The 18,982-nt window shown below is 46.9% G+C and overlaps 1 protein-coding gene across 2 annotated transcripts in view; it reads left to right on the top strand.

Annotated features, from left to right (window-relative positions):
- GMDS (GDP-mannose 4,6-dehydratase) overlaps positions 1–16,890 on the top strand; it is a 648,570-nt gene extending 631,680 nt beyond the window's left edge. For both annotated transcript variants that reach the window (XM_046005991.1, XM_046005992.1), the window contains exons 10-11: positions 16,088–16,156; positions 16,450–16,890. In XM_046005991.1, coding sequence (XP_045861947.1) covers positions 16,088–16,156; positions 16,450–16,512 — 132 coding nt within the window. In that variant the 3' untranslated portion in view covers positions 16,513–16,890. The remainder of the gene's footprint in view (positions 1–16,087; positions 16,157–16,449) is intronic.
- The last annotated feature ends 2,092 nt before the right edge of the window (positions 16,891–18,982 follow it).

Genomic DNA, 18,982 nt, shown 5'->3' with positions numbered 1-18,982 from the left:
CTGATCTGACACCTACACTGTCTTTACCTTTGCCCTTTGCTGTCCTCCGTCCCACTTGTAGTTCACGATCCAGCTCAGGGAGCATTTACTCTGAAAACGTCTCTGAGAGCCTTGGTCCCCGAAGGGCTGCGGTCCCCTCCTCTGGCCCACTGTGAGGGTAGCTCTTCCTGGTTCCAGAGGGACCATGTTAAGACGAGTCCTCCCATTACTGATTTGTGCAGGTGCCTCAGGGACAGGCTTACCCCAGGGCACTTTTAAGGCCACCACAATGCTCATTCTCCTCCTCTTTCTTGTCCCTCTTCAGGTCTCAGCCCTGTCCCTACTCCCTGCACTCATGTGGCCTCCCTCTCTGTTCACGTGCTGTGTCGTTCACTCTGTGCTGTGGCACGAACCAGATGATACGCTATGAATTCGCTAGTCTCTACTACAGACCTTGAGCCACTCAAAGGCCAGGTGATTAAGGCTACTAAGTGTGTGGATGGCTGAATGTTGCCAGAATTATGTAAAAAAAAAAAAATAGGACAAAATGTGCTTTTCAAATAGTAAAGCACTATACAGCTGTTGTTTTGTGATAAATATTACTGTTGTTACTATCATCGTGATGGTGATAATTAGACATCTCCCTCTCTTTCTGAGCTCTCACTGTCCAAACTCCAGAACATAGTCCATTTGGGTAAAGTCTTTAGATACACGTGTTCTCCAGACCCACTCCAGTAGCGATCTCCTTCACTACCCAGACCCTGAAACAGAAAAGGTAGGCACCCTGAGGAATAGTTGTATTTCTGTTAGTCACGGTCATGGTGGTGGCATAAATAAGACCAGACAACTCTTGTGAATTCTGTGAGTTGAGTCTTCTCATAGAAAAGGCTATTCTGAGGGGGTCAAATCTGAGCAAAGGCCATCTGGAAGTTTCCCAAACTCACAGAACTCCCATGTCCTAGAAAGCCAACAGTTGCTTGTGGTCCTAGAAAACCAACAGTTCCTAGAAGATTCTACCCCAAAGCCTGGTTCTGCTGGGGAACGTCCATGAGCGTCTCACAGCCTAGTAGTGGCAGGGGGGCAGGGGGGCACAGATTGAAAAGAATCCTTCCACAGGCAAATTGCCCACTGGTCTATGTTTCAGCTGCTTACAAAGTCCATGATCATGACCATTCCTTATGGTGCTTGAGGAGCCGAGAGTTGTGTTTTTTAGATGACATTAACCAAGGAACAAAAACAAAATACTTTATCTTCAACCCTCTTATAAAACCTTCCACCACCACCCCGCCACTGGAGAAGAACAATGAATTCACTTTTGCTGTAAAATCCATGACTGCATTAAACTCCTTCACAGGGTGCCATTGAGAGCCATGTGCTTATGGCAATGTGGTATCTGCTGGTATGCCCCCTTTTTGTTCTGACTCGGGTTTCCACTCCTGTACCTGCTCTTTGTACAACCTACGCAGGCAGTCTAACCAGCAGTTTCAGTGTTTCTGGATCTCTATGGAGGGCAAGGATAGTCCCCTTCTGTTATGTCCTCAACAAGTTCTCCAGGGTGGGACTTCGTCCCCATCAAGGGCATCTGCTCGATGGGAACGCATGACTTGACAGATTGTTGTACACATCAGCTGTCAGCCCACTTACTAAATGGAGAAGAAGGGAGGGAGTCTAGAGAAATGGCCTAATTACCTGGGCTGGAGTCCGAGAGACTGGGCTTTGGATTCAGGCTCTACAATGAACGGACACTGGGCATGTCATTTTGCCTGCCAGAGCCTCCCTTCCCTTATGGGGCACACAGGACTGCTAGAAGGTTTAACAGGGCGAGGTATGTAAAGTGCTTCTTAGCGCATAGCTCAGACAAGGGGCCCAATAAACAGATGCTCTTACTGCCGGCTCAGAGGGCTCCCCAAGTCCCCCACCCCAAAGCTAGTCATGGGCACAGAGCCATTGTGAGTGAACAGCAGCCAGAGGCCCTCCACATCTGAGTCCCGAAGGGCCAGGACTGGGGAGCGGGGGCAGGCCCGACCCACTGAAGAGGGCACCTCACGTAAGAGCCCCCTGAGCAGAGGCTTCCTGACCTAGCGGTACTCCATACGGCAGACCATCTGGTGATGAGCTGCATTGGTGGGAAGTATATCCTCCACTTTCACCATATTTATTTACTGTGCGAGTGCCGCAGTGACATGCACGGCTCTGGGCAATAAGATATGTGTTTTACAGACACGAGAGAGCTGAAGCACTCAGTCTGGCAGGCTCCCCAAATGTCCAGGAATGCTTACCTGGGGAGTGTTTGAAGCCCTAGTTCCCTCTGGGCCTCGTGAAGCACACCACTACCCAAAATCCTGCCTCCCCCCTCGGGTCACTTGCCTCCTAACCAGCACCCTCTGCATGGAGCCTTCCAGCGCATGGGCACAGTCTCCATGGGCAGAGGTGCAGCTGGGCCACAGAGGCCTCTGCCATCTGACTGTGCACTGAGTCACCAGCTCCCCCACCGCCTGGCTATACCTGGAACCGTGCTGAGGCTAAGTCAGACCAAGGCCCGCTGGAGCAGAACTTGTGAGCCACTGCTTCTGCCGCGGCCGCTGCAAGACAATGAGCCATTGTTAGGCAAGGAGATGCCACACAGGATCCCTAAGGGTTGATGCAAGGAACGCAGCCCTGTGCAGGCACCATCTCTCCTAGCCCAGTAGCAAGCAGGGCCTTAGAAGGGACCTTGAAAATTCTTCCAGTCCCTCCCTTCCCTCTTTGACAGATGAGGAAAGCTCAAGTGACAGAACTCAAGTGGCAGGACCAGAGCTAGGCCTCACCCCTGTGCCAGCTCCCACATCATCCTGGTTCCCGTACAAAATCCTGGGACAATCAGGTTTGGGCAGGCATTTCCAGTTCAGAAATCAAACTCTGAAGGAACTGACGGTGGTGGTGGTGAGGGCCGGCTGATGCGGCAGTAGGAAGCCCGTTCTCAGGTTGATAGTGTCGGGGCCCGGGCTCTGAGCTCCTCCAAACTGGGGGCTCCTCCCTCCACCGAGCACCAACCTTCTGGGAACCTTCACGGGGCTCTGTCTAATGACGTTGAGTCTTTGATCCTATGAAGTCTCCCTACAACACAATTGAGGTGTCGCAGTAAAACAAAGTGAACATAACTTTGAACTGAGTCCCAGTCTTCATTTCTGCCAGACTTTCAATCCTGGCTAGGCCCTTGTCAGTCCTGGCCCAATCTTTAGAACACCTCTCTTCCCCAGGCTCAGGAATCCCAGGACCTTCCGTGTTGATGTCAATCTGCAAAGATAGGCCCACTTTCTATGCCAGTGAGCTTTTGTAGACTTGATGTGGCCAGAATTCTAGAACCATCCAGTACTCGAGTCTTTGTCCCTCTTTCCTATGTTTATTTGCAGAGTACCTCACGCATACTAAAGAAAATGAGGTTCCTGCTTGGTGCTTTTATCAACTTACTGAGCAGGAGGAACAACACAGAGACATAAACATTCCTGGGACCAATTCCTTGTGGTCTGAGGAGTTCACCCCTTGATTTCCTCTGATGTTTCTGAGTGTGTCATCTCTGTCATCGCTTATTAGCGCCCTTAGATATTAAGAATGACACTACAGGGGACACTGCTCTGGAAATACTACATAGGAAAAGGTTCTGACTGCAGAGTTGTGTCCTAAAGGTGGTCCTAGGAAAGGGGAGAAGAGCAAGTCAGCAGAAGCAGCCGAGGAAGCAGCATCGTTTGGTAAAGGAGTAGGATCTTGATATTTCCATAATCAAGAATTCCTCACATCTGGATAGAGCTGTTACTTCCAGAGCATTTTCACATACACTCTAGTGCTATTTTAGGCAAGCTGGCAGAGTGCGAACCAAACTCTTGTTTTATCTGCGGACATGAAAGCCCTGCTCCGCTGTGGGCAGCCATGCAGCTCAGACTCCGGGCTTTGTCATGAAGGCCGCTCAGACTGCAAACAGGGCACCTGCCAAGGGTTACTGTGCAGAATGTCACACTTGGAGTCCCCACCAAAGCTTTCATCAAAGTCAACCTGATTATTTTCCACTGCATTTTCCTGAAAGGATGTTATGATTTTCTAGATGTTTGGTGGCTGGCGATAAATCAGGCTTTTATGATGTCATGTGAAAGGCCACCTCTCGGACTTCCTCCTGCCACAAGCCATAGATTAAAAGCGGGCCATGTCGGTAGGGCCTAGTGGACACAGGGCGGGTTAACCCTTTCCTTGCACATCCTAAGGCATGGCTGAAGCTGTCCACTAGCTAGGGGTCATGGAAGAAGGTGAGCTGCCTTCCCCTCTCCTTCCTTTCACACGAACACAGCTGGGGCCTGTGGAAACCGAGCTCCTTTCTCTGAGTTAACCAGACTTCCTCAGCTGAGAGGCTTTGGCATCAAATCAAGATCCAAAACAAGACAGTGTGTTCCATGGAATGATATAAGAGAACACAGGTAATTTTACAAAAGTAATCATTTCAAAGAGTCTCTGTTTCATAATCATGAAAATGAGGGCTTTCCTTCAAAAGGAGATAAAATCTAATGCTGGTGTCATGATAAAAAGTTACACTCATACTTTGCTGGTAGCATTTGTAAATTCATATAATGTCTTTGAAATCAATGGAAAGGTCCCCATTCAAGCCAAAATCCTAGGAGTTCCCTATGAATCCTCTTTCCTCCAAATCCAGTCCTTTGGTGAGTCTTCTCTCTGCTCGCCTCACATGCTCCCCTCTCTCATGGCCTCTCCTCCTGCTGCAGCCCTGCTCCTGCCTAGCATGGAGCCCGTGAAAACACCCCACACGGCATGTGCCCCTGGGGCCTGAGGCCTCTAGTGGCTCAGAACACAATCCATATCCTATTGTGGGTAGCGGGCTGATAAAGGACTATGCATTTTATTTTATTTTTTTAAGATTTTATTTATTATTTGACACAGAGAGACACAGCAAGAGAAGGAACACAAACAGCGGGAGTGGGAGAGGGAGAAGCAGGCTTCCCACCAAGCGGGGAGTCCTATGTAGGTAGGTCTGGATCCCAGGGATCATGACTTGAGCCGAAGGCAGGCACTTAACGACTGAGCCACCCAGGTGCCCCAGGACTATGCATTTTAAAGCAAAGCCAGGTTCTTTCTACGTAGATGAGTGAAACTTTATGTACATAGACTTTGGTAAAAAAATTTTAAATTCCAGCATGTTTCAGTGCTGTGTCCCATTCTCTCGAGAACTAGTGGAGAAAAAGAAGGTGGCTTCCAACAAGGGGAGTTGGTAGGGACAGTTTCAGTCTGACCAGGATTCTGCTCACACAGGAGGAAGTGAAGGGTGGGGCACCATCTCCGCTTCCCTCGGGAGCTTAAACGTGTCCTCCTTCGGCCAGAAGAGGTCCGGCCCTTCTACCGCACAGGAGGCCAGGCTCCTGCCCTCTGGCCCTGGGAGGTCCCTTGGACCCTTTGTCCTACAGGGCCAGCTGGGCAGAGTCCTGACTCCTACCTGCAGTAGCCTGGACCTAATCCCTTCAAGAGTGTCCAGATGTTTCTAGGCTGGGTGGCACAAACACATTAAAGAGTGGCGGCTCTGTTAGGAGGGAAAGGGGTTGGAGCATGCCGGGCAAATGTCCCTTAGGTACCCTTTTAAACATTTAACTAAACTTCCCGTACTCATTTTTGAAAAATTACATTGGCATCTGAAAACCAGACTTCTGAACTAGTTGAGTTAGCCAGCTATAGGATTGTGGCCGACCAGATGCAGATACTAGAGAGTAAACTCTTATAAAAACATGGCTTTGCTGGGAGAGGCCTGGGCCCCATGGGAGGAATTACCCAGCAGGCCAGGCATGGTCTGGCCTTTTTTTAGCCTTTTTTTACCTCTCCAACTTGGTCTTGGGCTCTGATTCACTTCGTTCATTTTGTCCAGACTCTGGCCTTCTCTCTGCCCCTCAGACCAGGGGTGTTGCTCCCTACGGTCCATGTACCTGTGGTGTCCCCAGGTAGGAGAGACCCTCCTACCTCAGGACTTAATGTGACTGGCTTTTTCTTGTCATTCAAATCTTGGATCAGATGTCACCTGTTTGGGAAGACTTCTCCCACCAGCCTTCCCACTCTTTACCCAGCTGGCTTCCTCTTCAGTCTTGTCTAGCACTCTCAGTAGTGAAAATGGTCTTACTCACATCTTCTGTACTCTGGACCGTCTACCCTGACTGGAACATAAGCTCATGGCAAGGGCCTTGTCTTGTCCACAGCTACTTCCCAGCGATAACACTGTAAACATTTGGCAACAAACAATCAAGAGCATATGAAACATTTATAATAATTAGGGGAAAGTAGAATACAAAATCATGCATACTCTGGTTACAATTATTCAAAAAATGATGATCTAAAAATAGGAGAAGTCAGATTACATGCAAGGTTGAAGTAACATGAAAGCATGAAAGAAACACTATAAGACAACCCACTTGAAAAAATTACATTTTTGGGGGCGCCTGGGTAGATCAGTCAGTTGAACGTCAGACTCTTGATTTTGGCTCAGTGTCATGAGATCGAACGCTGCTTTTGGCTCTACACAGCACAGGCGCTGCTTGAGATTCTCTCTCCTCCCTCTGCCCCTCCCCCAATGTGCTCTAAATTCATTGATTAATCACATTTTTTTAAAGATTTTGTTTATTTATTTGACAGACAGAGATCACAAGTAGGCAGAGAGGCAGGCGGAGAGAGAGGAAGGGAAGCAGACTCCCTGCTGAGTAGAGAACCCGACTCGGGACCTGATCCCAGGACTCTAGGATCATGACCTGAGCCAAAGATAGAGGCTTTAACCCACTGAGCCACCCAGGCGCCCTTAATCAAATCTTTTTTAAAAAGATTACATTTTCATCCATGATGTTACTATAAGAAATTAAAAGGATAGCTTTCCCGATACCTTAGTGATAAGAGCAACAATATTAGCCCTAACAGTGTTAAATAAATTAGAAATAGTACTAGCTACATTCCATATGTCATCTTGAATTCTCTCAACCCTTCAAGATAGGTGATGTTTTCCCCATTTTACACCTGGTTTAAAAGAAACATTTTATACCTGGTTCTCAGAAACACTGAGAAACTTGCCCTCCAAGGTCACACAGCTATGTGGTTAAGCCATGATACAAAGCCAGGTCTGTCCCCTGATATCTCTGTGTTGGTGGTGGTGCCAAAGAATCCTTTGTTCATGAGACATAAGTTATATACAGTGACATGCACAGCTCTTCACTATGTATTTTGATCCACTTTGACAAATACATGCACTCATGTTGCTCTGCTCCTATCATACAGAGAAGATCAACCAAGAGTTTCTTCACACCTTCCCTGTTGATCCTTTTCCCCTATAGCCACAATCTAATACCTATCACCATCGATTAGAATGCTGATACTGGAATGTCATACGCATTGAATCATACTATATCTACTCTTCTCCATTCATCTCTTTCATCCAGCTCTGGTGTAGGTTGGTATTTCCATATGTTGATACAGTATTTATTCTTTAGAGACCTTTGTGCCACTCAATTAATGCAGCATAAAGTATATTGCTCATGGTACTTTTAGGGAGAGTTTGTCCTACTGAGCATTGTGAGTGCTGGACTAAGAATCAGAAATCCTGGCTTTTTGTCCAGAGCCCTACCACTAGATGGCTTTGTGACATTAATCAAGTTATTTGTTTAAATGTCTCTGTACACATGTTTAGATATGGGATTCTGTTCCTGTTATAAAAATACAAAAGAAGGACTGCCAGGTTACATATGCAGCAGCCTATTAAGCTCTCTATTAACCATGATAATAGGAAACCAAGTGAATGGATAGATAAAAATCATAGAAAGGTAAATATCTGTCTTAATACTCTTTTTTCCCCCATGCCTCTCAAAACCCTTACTAACAAATGTCCTCGTAGTTGTCTTAATTTCTCCTCAAATATGAAAGTCCTCAGAGAAACAACGGAAAAACAAGAATTTGGATGTAGTGAGCTGCCTGATTAGTCCTGGAGTTTCTTAACAAGTTACTGAGGGAATGACTGTTGGAAGGAATCTAGGAGTGTACATTTGAATGACTCTGTCGTATAATTTTTATTTTGGTTGGGAGAAGGATGAATGGATGGATGGATGGATGAATTGAAAGAAGGAAGGAAAGATTACTGAAGGGAGTTTCTTGAATGTGAGTGGCGTGTGGTACAATATAAATTGAGAAAAACCCCAAAGGAAAAAAAAATCTGTATTATGGAGGCATTCGTATTACTGGCGATATTCTTTGGCACTATTATTCAAAGGGAAGGCAGAGCCCTTTCTGTGGGGTGGGGCGTATTTCCTATTACACTGAAAGGCAACAAGCTGATGGAAAATCACCTTCCCCTGGTGTTATCAGGGGTCTCCTGTGGCCCTAGTCCGCCTTCCTCAAGTGGCAAGGTGTCTCCTAGCCACAGGCAGGCTAAAGATAAGCTGTGGGACGGAGCTGGGCTTTAATCCCCACAGATACTTAGTATGGTCTTTCATCGCTAGCAAACAGCCACCTGAAACAGATACAAGATCTTCTGAGTTGCATTTTGAATGTGATTGTCTGGAGATTTAATTAGCTGATGCGTGTAAAGTGCTTTGAGGGTAAAAAGTACTAAATGGCAAAAGCAGGGCCGCCTGCTTCTCGTGCTCCAGAGTGCCACTTGCCAATTAGGTCACAACAGTCTTTAATCGGTCCACTTAAAGGTGCTTTATCTCCTTTCCTCGGGCTTTGTGTCACCTCCTACCAGCATGGGTAAATCTTCACACCCCTGATCCAGTTATTAAGAGCAACCAGTAATTTCCAGCAAGGATGGTGCTGGCTTTGAAGCCTGGAATGCTGAGGTCACTAACAATCTTATCTCCCTTTCATTAAGCGGCTCTGCATCACAACTGTGAGTCACCCCCCCCCCCCCCATCAGCTGCTTAAAGTGAAGATCAGTGAAGAAATCAGAACCAAGAGGGCTCCAGTTACAGTACTTAATCTAGCTTTCTCTAGCTTGATACTCCTGTAAGCACTCGGGATCAAGACATAAAGCTAACAGCAACAGCAAAAATTAACTCTGAGATTACAATTATAGGTGTAGAACAGATACAAAAAGCCATAGGGCCTCATCAATGTGTGTGATGCAAGACTGCATTCCCCAAATTGTACTGCTGGTTTTATTTAAAGCAACCGACTCATGAGTAGACAGCTCCCCCACAGCTATAAGGCACAGCTTCTAAAAAATGCTTTCCTTTGCTCAGCTCACTCAAAGCCTGACGGAACAGGACAGGCCCCACAGGCCCCCCGTTGCCGGAGGGTGCAGATGGCCAGACAGTCGTTGGGACCGTGCCGGAAGGGCACCCTGCTCCCCTCCTGCGGCAGGAGAAGCCGGGCCTCAGCGTGGCATGAATTGTATGGATCTGTGTGTCCGTTCCATGAAGGATAGAGGACCACTGCCCTCATCTCTACATGTCTCAAGCATGTCTGCCTTAAGGGACTTCCTCCACAGCATTTTAAAAAACTATTTAGAAGGAAATTGGTGTGTTTAAGTCCTGTATTTCCCCCCCACGATTGTGTTGTCAGTGTGTCTTCTAGAACCCTTTTTGTCTAATGACATTTCTCTTTTTATGCTAACCATATTTTTAGAGTACACGTAGAAAAAACGTGTCTATATGTCGGCTGCACTATGAATGCCATTAATTGGGTTCTCCCTTAATACAGTGAATACTTTCTTTTACCACCTTAGGCCTTACTGTCATACAAGGGGACGCCTAAGGAAGACAATGTTCTCATTTGCTTTGCACAAGAGCTCTGCCATGCTAGGTAGGCTTTTCCAGTCATGTCTGGGACATACCCATAGACAGATCTATTTCTTTGCCTTGTTTAGTAGCTCCTGAGAGCTCCTGATTCCGAATGACAAATGCTATCCGTTGAAACTAAGTGGCCCCCAACCCAAAAAAAGGGATAAATGAGGGGTCACAGGATCCTAGAGACGCCCTCAGGCACCAAGCAGGAGGTCGCTGAAGTACAGTCTGAGCCATAAGTAACAGGCAGGGCTCACATGCCAGGCCACCAGTGGGGGTGACAGCAGTGATGATGTGAGGGCTCCGCCAGGCTTTCAGTCTAGGGTACATATGTGTTGCCCTGTGCCAAGTGCCTCCCGGCAGCCTCCACCCGGGTAACTGAGGACAGGGACACAATGCAGGGCCTGCTCACACTGTTTTGCTCCCTTTGCCACTTTATCTCTACTGTCAGTACGCCTGTCGGAGCCGGTGCTGACTGACTCAATTTCCCTGAGGTTGAGCCCGAGCATTGTTTGGGGTCTGACGGCATTCTGTCAGCCCCTGCTGATGGACAGTCCCACTGAGTCCAGCTTCCTGAGCAGACGAGACAGCCTGCTGTTTTCTTCTTGTCTCTTATCACCCCTTGTCATTAAAGGAGAGGCCTGGCTTCAACTTCAATTTGTGCTGTTATACAGCAGTAAAAGGGAAGAGAGGGGGAAACGTTCGTTGCCGTTATTAAGGCCGCTGCCTTTCTTACTGCTGTGAGATTCATTCCCTGTCCGGAAGGGTTTCAATCAAATGATATATTTGTGAGCACGTAAGAGTTTAAACTGCCTGGTAAAAGACATACTATATTGCAAACTTTCTGGGGAACTCTTTGGTTTCTTTTTTTTTTTTCCCATTCTTACCGACTCCCAGATGCTCGTCTTGAATCTTGACTGGGATATTCTGTGTAACTTTAAATTTTTTTCCATTTTACTGAAGTTTGTTTTGTTTTGTTTTGCTTTTAGTATTTCTTTCTAAAAAGAAGCCTTTCCCCCAAGAGTAAAGTTTTCCTGCTCACTCCACATTAGCATAAAGTTAGATCAAGAACCAAATTTGTTTCATTCTTTTATTCCCTTGGAACCTGAGCTATTCCTCAATTTTGCTTTTTTTTTTTTTTTTTGAAAAGTGGAAGGAAAGAAATGAATACCCAGTGTTACTCACATTTCCATATTTTAAATTCTTGAAGACATCTAACTAGGGCTTTCACCCATCTTAGTTTTCCGTATTAACATCCCCTCTTATTTATAGCACTCAAGAGTCAGTTTATTTCAATATGCACATTAGAAATTTAATAACATCCTGCCAAAAGAGCTCACACTTTCAAAATGTTTCTCCACCTAAACAGATGTCCTTTGCAAACCTCACAGCTGACCTGTTGAGAAACATGGTGTCCAACACATAATTTGAAATAAATATTAAAATTTTCCCAATGCAACCACAGTGAAAAAAGGGAGAGAAAGAACATGACTCTGTGAACTTTGAAAAATTATCCTGTGCAATCAATCTATTTAATAGCATTCCCCACAGTGATTTTAGGGAAGATGGGTGGGTGTTAAAGGCATTTAATGTGTTAAATAATGATCAAAATTAAAAAAAGATTGCGGGGAGGGGGAGGAAAGAAAACTAAGCAGTGTAATTTAAAGATGTGTTGTTATCTTGATCGAGATTTTAAAAAGGCACCCAGGAGATTTGAGGAAAGGGAACCATAGTTAGAGTAGAAGATAATGGCACAGCATGGTCTCTCCTTTTCTGGATTTTATGTTAACTACTGTGGGCTCAGGAACTGGCTTAATGACTTTTCCAGGATTTGGTCTGGCCCTTTATCAGTTCACTATAACAAGAACATAAGCCAGGAAAGCCTGAAAAATTGCTGCAGCAAAACATGCCCTCCTACCGTGCTGCTGTTTGCAACTCGGGCCATTGGCATTGGGCCTGTAGGGTTTATGCCTAGACAGAGCCACTGTCAGAGGACAGCTCGGAAAGGTCTGACGAGTCAACGGTAGTCAGGGAGTCCGAGAAAAATTAAGGGGGCTCCAGGCATCTGGACATGCACGTTCTCTTTGCTCATGCTGTTTTGCTGCTGTAAAATGCTCAGCTAAACCTAATTGAATTTGACAATAATAAATCACATGTTGAAACTGTATAACTCACCTAAGGAATAGCAATGGAAACAGTGAAGACACCAGAAGCCAGAGTTCAGGAAATGTCATATTCACATAGAAATGCTTTAAATTTTTCCCAGAGCTTTATTGTCTCTTTTTTTAAAGAAAAGTTCCAGACCACCCAGTGCACAAAGTCCATTTTGGAAACTTTACATAAAGTCTTCTCTTTAATCAGTTCTTGCCCCTGTTGTCACACTATGACTTCGAGCCTATAAATAAAGAAGGAACTGCACTGTCAAAAAAAGAAGAAAAGAACAAAATAGATGAATCATTCTTCTCTCTCGTCCTCAGGAGCTGATCACGCCCTAGTGGAGAGGGTTTGTGAAATGTAAAAGGAAACTATATTGTGACCTTATCTGCCCCCCTCCATTGCTCCACACAGTCCTGTGAGCTGAGCAGTTAATTCCTGATGTCCTTGTAAGAATCCAGCTTCCACAGTCCCGTTTCTCTTCATGCTGGCGGAAGCTTTATTTAAAGAAGTGTTCCCATGTCCATGCTGTCACTCCAGAGTCCTGTGTACTCACGTGCCACACTCTCCCCACACCACCCTGGAAGTTCGTCGGTCCTGTGTCCCCAAACCCTGCAGCCTGAACAATTTACTGTCTCTTTCCTCGAAAGGACACGACAGAAAGAAGTAAGAAAGTCCTTCAGGAGAAGCGAAGGGTAAAATAAGCAGGGATGTCCCGAATCTTTCCCTTGAAGTTGACTGGAGCACAGGCACACGGACTAGTCTAGATGTTAGCTCAGTAGCAGCTGGCGTAGAGAGCTGCTGCTTTGTTTTGATGGAACCTCATCCTTTTCCTTCACAAGGTCTCTTGGTCTAATTAAATTTCAGGGAGACAGAGCCTTGGCAGAAAGTTAAAGTAAGCTGCTAGACTGGAATGTAGGAGTTGGGCTCAAAACTAAATTGGGAAGTTTAACTGGGTGCGTCTCTGGTTTCAATGAAATACTTTTACAGTGTATGGTAGCAAGGTCTGTTTCGAAGCTTTTGAAAACCATTTTTCTTTTTCCTTAATTGTAGTTCCCTAGTTGTTTTTATATTATGAGCTACTTGTAGAAAAATACAGGAAACATAATTACAATACAAAGCTCCCTTTCCCAAGCCTACTGAGATCACTTTAAGCCCAACTGGGTTTTAGGGTTTTGCTAACTGTAAGTTCAGAGCCATGAATTGCATCCTATGCAATGCTGGTTGATTTACAGCAAGTGTTGTGTGATTAAACAATAACCATGTTTCTTCGAGCTGTGCAACTGCTATGGAATTGGGGGAGGGCTGTGTTGCTTCATGACGCCACATTGCACAGCTCTCCGGGGAAAAAGAATGAGTATCTTTGTGTGACTCTTATAGTAAAATAGAGAAGTATTGTGGAAGTATATACAAGTTTATTTATGGAAAAGAAAGAGAAGTAAATTAATTTGTTTTTCCACTTCTATTTCCAGCTCCATGCAAAGTTGAATTGCTAGTTATTAATTTTTGTTTCCTACTTTTCCTGAAGAACCTGTATATGGACTGTTCGAAGCAGCAGAAATAACTTGTTTTACTATTATTAACACCCTGGAGAGAAAATCAGTACTTCGGTGTATTGTGAAATGCAAAGCCTTTGGAAGTTTGATTTATTCAAGCCTAAAAAGTAATGATGGATGATGGAGAATGAAGGCCGTTGACTGTACTCTCCTAGAAAATGACTCCAAGCATACAGTACAGGAGCCCCCCTCCATTCAAGGCGGGTGCATCCCAAGCCCCACCTCCAGTGGATGCCTGAAACTAAGGATAGCACCCAGCCCTATATACACTATGTCTTTTCCTATACTACATACCTGTGATAAAGTTTAATTCATAAATTGGGCACATAAGAGATGAACAACAATGACTAATAATAAATGGAACAATTATAACAGTATGCCGTAATAAAAGTTATGTGAATTGGTGTCACTCTCTCAAAATATCTTACTGTACTGTACTTACCCTTTTTCTTGTGATGATGTGAGATGACAAAATGCCTAGTGACGAGAGGGAGGGAGGTGCATGAGGCAGGCATAGGATGAGGCTGACCTTCTGACTGGTTGCCTGCTCCAAACCGAGCTGAGCGTGGGTAACTGGAACCTTGTGAAGTGACAGTGAGGAGAAGGCAGGAGAACTGTTCCTTCAGAAGTAGCACCCAGACACCCTTTGATATGGAAGTCTTAGCAGTGAAGGTGAGCACCCCGGGTCCTGCCCAGCCCCTGGCGGCCTTTCCCAGCTTGAATGCCGCAAGCCTGCCACCTTTCAGGGAATCTGAAGAAAATCACTGGGGCAGGCTTCATCGTAGTTTCATTATCTGTTCCTTTCACTCGACGTAACTGGTTTTAGGTCGTTCTTTAATATGGTGTGTAACTAGAATAGCTTCTCGATGGGGTGACTGTCATACTGCCTTCACATTCTTCCGTTTTAAGGACTCATCTTGTGTACTATTTGATGAATACATTTGTACAGGGAAAAGCTAAATGTTTATCTCACCCCCCCCAAAATGGTCTGTTTCAAAGTATGTGTCTTTCCTTTTTCTTCCTTCCTTTCTTCTTTCTTTCCTTCCTCCCTCTCTCCCTCCTTTCCTTCCTCCCTTTCTTTTTTTCAAATCATCCTGAAATTCTCATCCCAATTTTCTTCTAAATCAGTCTTCAGCGACCTGTAATAAGAAATGGGTGAGTGAGGGCTGAGGTGCAGGATTAATGTTCTCCTGTACCTTTTCTTTTAGACAGTTTCCTTCTTAAGGAAGTCTCTGAATGGATGGAAACTCTCCTAGAAGCGGTTCCATGCCTGCACTGGTAAAGCTGAGCAGGGCAGACTCTACCTGAGTCATTGGATATATATCGATAGATAGATAGATATAGATATAGTGTGTGTGTGTGTGTGTATATCCAATGACTCTACCTGAGCCATTGGAGATATATATATATATATATATATATATATATATATATATATATCCATATCTCAATATATATATAGAATATAGATATATATATCGAGTGTGTGTGTGTGTGTGTGTGTGTGTGTGTGTGTGTGTATAGACAAAGGCCCTGTCAGATAGGATGAGAAAGTCAAGGATCAAACAAATGACAGCTTGAGCTTCCTGAACAGGAGCTGGAGGTTCGTTTAAAAATTAACTCGATCTTCCATCAGAGCGGTTAGGGAACACTAGGCAGAAGACTGAGTGCTACCGAGCTGAGGCAGCTGCAGGGTGCTTGCTCTCTGGAGCTGTATTTTCAAACTGCTAGTTGCAACGGATAGTGGATCGGGAGGTGAATGAAGTAAGTGGGCCGAGATCACTATTTTCTAGGGAAGGGGATAGAACAGAACAGAATAGAAAATACGGTGTGTCGTGCCCCTGGACAGTAAGGCGAGGATCCCTTCGTGAAACTTCAGTTTCGTTTTATGCGCCTGTGCGTGTGCTGGATGGCAGTTGTGAGCCGCCCGTCTTCACCGCGGGTCAGGGAAGCTCGAAGCCAAGCCCGGAAGGAACCGCTCTGCGGGCCCAGAGTGAGCCAGGGCTCCGTTAGGGGGCACCCAGCTCCCCGCCGCGTAGGGCCGGGTCAGCAGCCCTGCGCGCCTACCCGCTGCGGGCCGGGCACCCCCGCGCGGCGGAGCCTCGGGGGAGAGTCGGAGCACGGCGGCGTCGGGCCCCCGGCCGTCCGCGCTGCAGTGGGAGAAGAAAGCAGCGGCCGCGCGGCGCGCGGGGGCGACCGGGGGCGTCTGCTCATTTACTCCTCTCCTTGCCTGAGAAGTGCAGTAATTCGAAACAGTTCTCACAGTAGCGTCCCTGACAACTTAATGTTTAAAAAAAAAAAGAAGTCATTAAGCGTCCATAGGACGCGGCGGAGGGGAGGGGTGGACAGGAGGAGGTGGCTGGGCGAGCTGGGGACCGCACCGCTGTCACGGTCCTCACTGGTCTGTGCGGCGCATTCTTAAACGCGACCTTCGCAAGATTTACGGCTGGGGAGCTGCACTGAGCGTGCCCGGCGGGGACCAAAAGGAGGGAAACGGGGAGACGTGTGCCTCAAGAGTTCGCCCACTGACAGCAGCGGGAGGGTGGGGGGGCTCCCTGCGACTCGGCCTCGGCCGCCCCCGACCCACGTCAGCTTTATCTTTCCCTCCCGCCGCAGGACTTTCTGCAAGGAGATTGCACCAAAGCGAAACAGAAGCTGAGCTGGAAACCCCGGGTCGCTTTTGATGTAAGTGCCTTTCTTTACGGGTGGTGGACTCCGCTGGCCCGCTCGCGGGCCCAGCGGGAGGGGCGGCCGGCCCGGCAAGGCAGCGAGGCGCCCCGAGCAGCAGAGCTCCGCGCCCGCTTGGCGCCCGAGGTGCCCCGGGCCTGGAGGGCTAGAAGGGGGCGGGCGGAGGCGGGTAGGGTGGAGGGAGGGTGGCGGAGGCCTCTCCGGGCGCACCACAGGGGGTGGGGGTGTCACCCGGAGAGAGTAGCAGAAACTCCTCCCTCACCGCCCACCCCTTGTGTCTCGGGTCCCAGGAGCTGGTGAGGGAGATGGTGGACGCCGACGTGGAGCTCATGAGAAACAACCCCAACGCCTGAGCACGGCCGCGGACGCCCGCGCCGCCCCTGCCGGCCTGTGGTGGGTCCCCGCTTGGAATCAGCTGGTGCGGGGCCGCAGGTGTGAACCCGGGAGGGGCGCGAGAATCCGGCGGGTTCCCTGCTAACCCTCGCGGCCACTGCGCCTTGTCCCCGCCGTTAGGATCCGGGGCCGCAGAGGTTTGTAGCAGCCGGGACGTGGCACTTCGGGGTTCGGCCCAATTTCCTTTTGTCGAGGCCTCTCCTGAATGGTTTTGTGAAATCAACAAAATGTTTTAATCACATGTTCACTGTACTTGAAATTATGTCATTAGACAACTGAAATTGTGGGGCTTTCAAATTGTTTTTCTCTTTTCTTATTAAAAATGGCCTTTCTATGAATTAGCATTAGCAGAGTCGATGTCGGTGTTTTTCCTGAGGTGTAAGAGCCCCCAAACAAAAATACCCAAATTTTTGCCTCCGAGTGAAATAGCTTCCTTTAGGCCTCCCTCCCTTTTGAGAGAGCCCCTGCGGGTAGACCCCTGCTGCGCCTGAGCCTGCCTTTTTCCTGAGCCTTCTCCTAAGTCCCTGCCTAGGACATTTCTTTCCCCCTTCTGATGACAATAAGCCACTCTATCCAGCGGATCTGGAAACCCAGTTCCTGAAGAAAGGAGGCATTCACACCCCCTCCGGTCTCTGCTGACTATAATTAGAACCCACGGGGCTCCCACCATCTCAAAAGAAGTCTTGAGAAATAGAGGGGGGCCAGAAGAAGAAACTTGAAGGTAAGTAAATATTGTTGGAACATTCCATGCCAAAGCCCCTGAGTTACCCAGAGGTCTCTGAGTCCATGCCTTTCCTTGTGGTCTAGAATCTTTCACACAATACTTACTTCCAACCACTTCTCAGTGCTAGATCACTTTTTTTAAAAATCTAATTTTGATTTCATCATTTAACCAATTTATATGAAGTGCTTAATATATGTCATACATTGTGTAGTTGAACTACATCAGTGTTAATTAAAAATTATAATAAAGAGGTTTAACCTGCCTCAGATCACTGGATCCATTTTTCACTGAGTGCATCATTTAGGTGGCCTGGTTTTCACCACAGGCATGTGCTCCTGAGCCATAAACTCATGGCTGTACTAAGTGTATTAAGGCAGGCTAAGGCAGGTGGACACACAAATGTATGGAACCCACAAGCAGCAAGCAAAGATTTGTGTACAGGTGTGTACTTCTGCGTGAAATACAATATTTTGCCGTAGAGTAAATTAGGTCAGGACTCTTCTTTTCCTCCTCCCTCCCCCTCCAAGGAAAATAAAATAAAACTTTATAGCGAATGGAATTCCAGCCTTTGCACATGCTCGTGTGAATGCGGGTGAACTATTTGTGAATGTCTTCACCGGCAGGTTTATGATCTGGGGGAGGACCCAGGCTCCAACGGCTGGCGGCAGGAAAGAGGGCTCTTTGTGTGGCTGCCTGAGTTGCTTCAGGAGTATGCTGGCCAGGGGCAGCCTCAGCTTCGATGGAGCAGAACTGGGGCGGCTTGAGCTGGCCCACCCGGTTCTCAGAAGTTGCCCCAGGACAGGCCTTCTCCCAATCGGGATGCTGCTAATTGGAAACAGATGGCTCTGGAAGGCCGGGCTCCAGGACTGAGAGGGCTGGTGGGCACACTCACACTCACAAGTACATAGTCACACACATTGCCACACATCCAGATATACACATCTAAACACGCACATGCACACAAATACAGATACACACCTACAACACGCCAGTTCACGCACTGTCACACAAAACAGTCTCACAAACACACATTCACTCGCAAAGGCTTGAAAACACAATTCACGAACCTGCTATCACCAACACACAGCCACACACATACCCTTACAAATCTCACAAATAAACACATTAACACACACTCCTCTTAGCCTTGACCCTGATGGACAGGCACCTCCCCTCTTCTCCTGTGACCCCCTGAACCTTCACCTCATCCCACACCCAGGCATAGAGGCCATTCTATGCTTGCAGCGGCCCTATGTATTTCAGTGTTTTGAGTCTTGTTATCCCCAAACCGTAATAAGCTCCTTAAAAAGGATCATGAGAGATTCTAGGCAGGGGTTTAATGGGACTGATGTAGAATTATAATGTTAAATTATTCTTCTCAAATGGCCTGGAGCATCAGTTTCTGAAGGATGCAAAAGTATTTTTGGTTGCATCTTCTCTGTATTCTGGAATCTTCAACTAGGGAGAGGGGGTTGGCTCATTTGGCTTCCTGGTCTCCCACTGTTTAAAGGGTGAACAGGAGAACAGATTTGCCTGAGTATCTCTGTTCTTTCTGTGCTCTGAATTTCACTTGGACATCCTTCAAGACAATTATTAAAAAGTGTCTTCCATCTTAAATCTCAACTCAATTTCACTGAACAACTTTTTCTCCCCTTTTTCCTGCTCTGCCAGGTTTGGCTATTCAGTTTAATTATGATAAAATATCT

This window comes from Meles meles, chromosome 5 (assembly GCF_922984935.1).
Source record: "Meles meles chromosome 5, mMelMel3.1 paternal haplotype, whole genome shotgun sequence".
NCBI lineage: Eukaryota > Metazoa > Chordata > Mammalia > Carnivora > Mustelidae > Meles > Meles meles.
The sequence above is the reverse complement of the archived record's forward strand: the minus strand, read 5'-3'. Positions and strand labels throughout refer to the sequence as shown.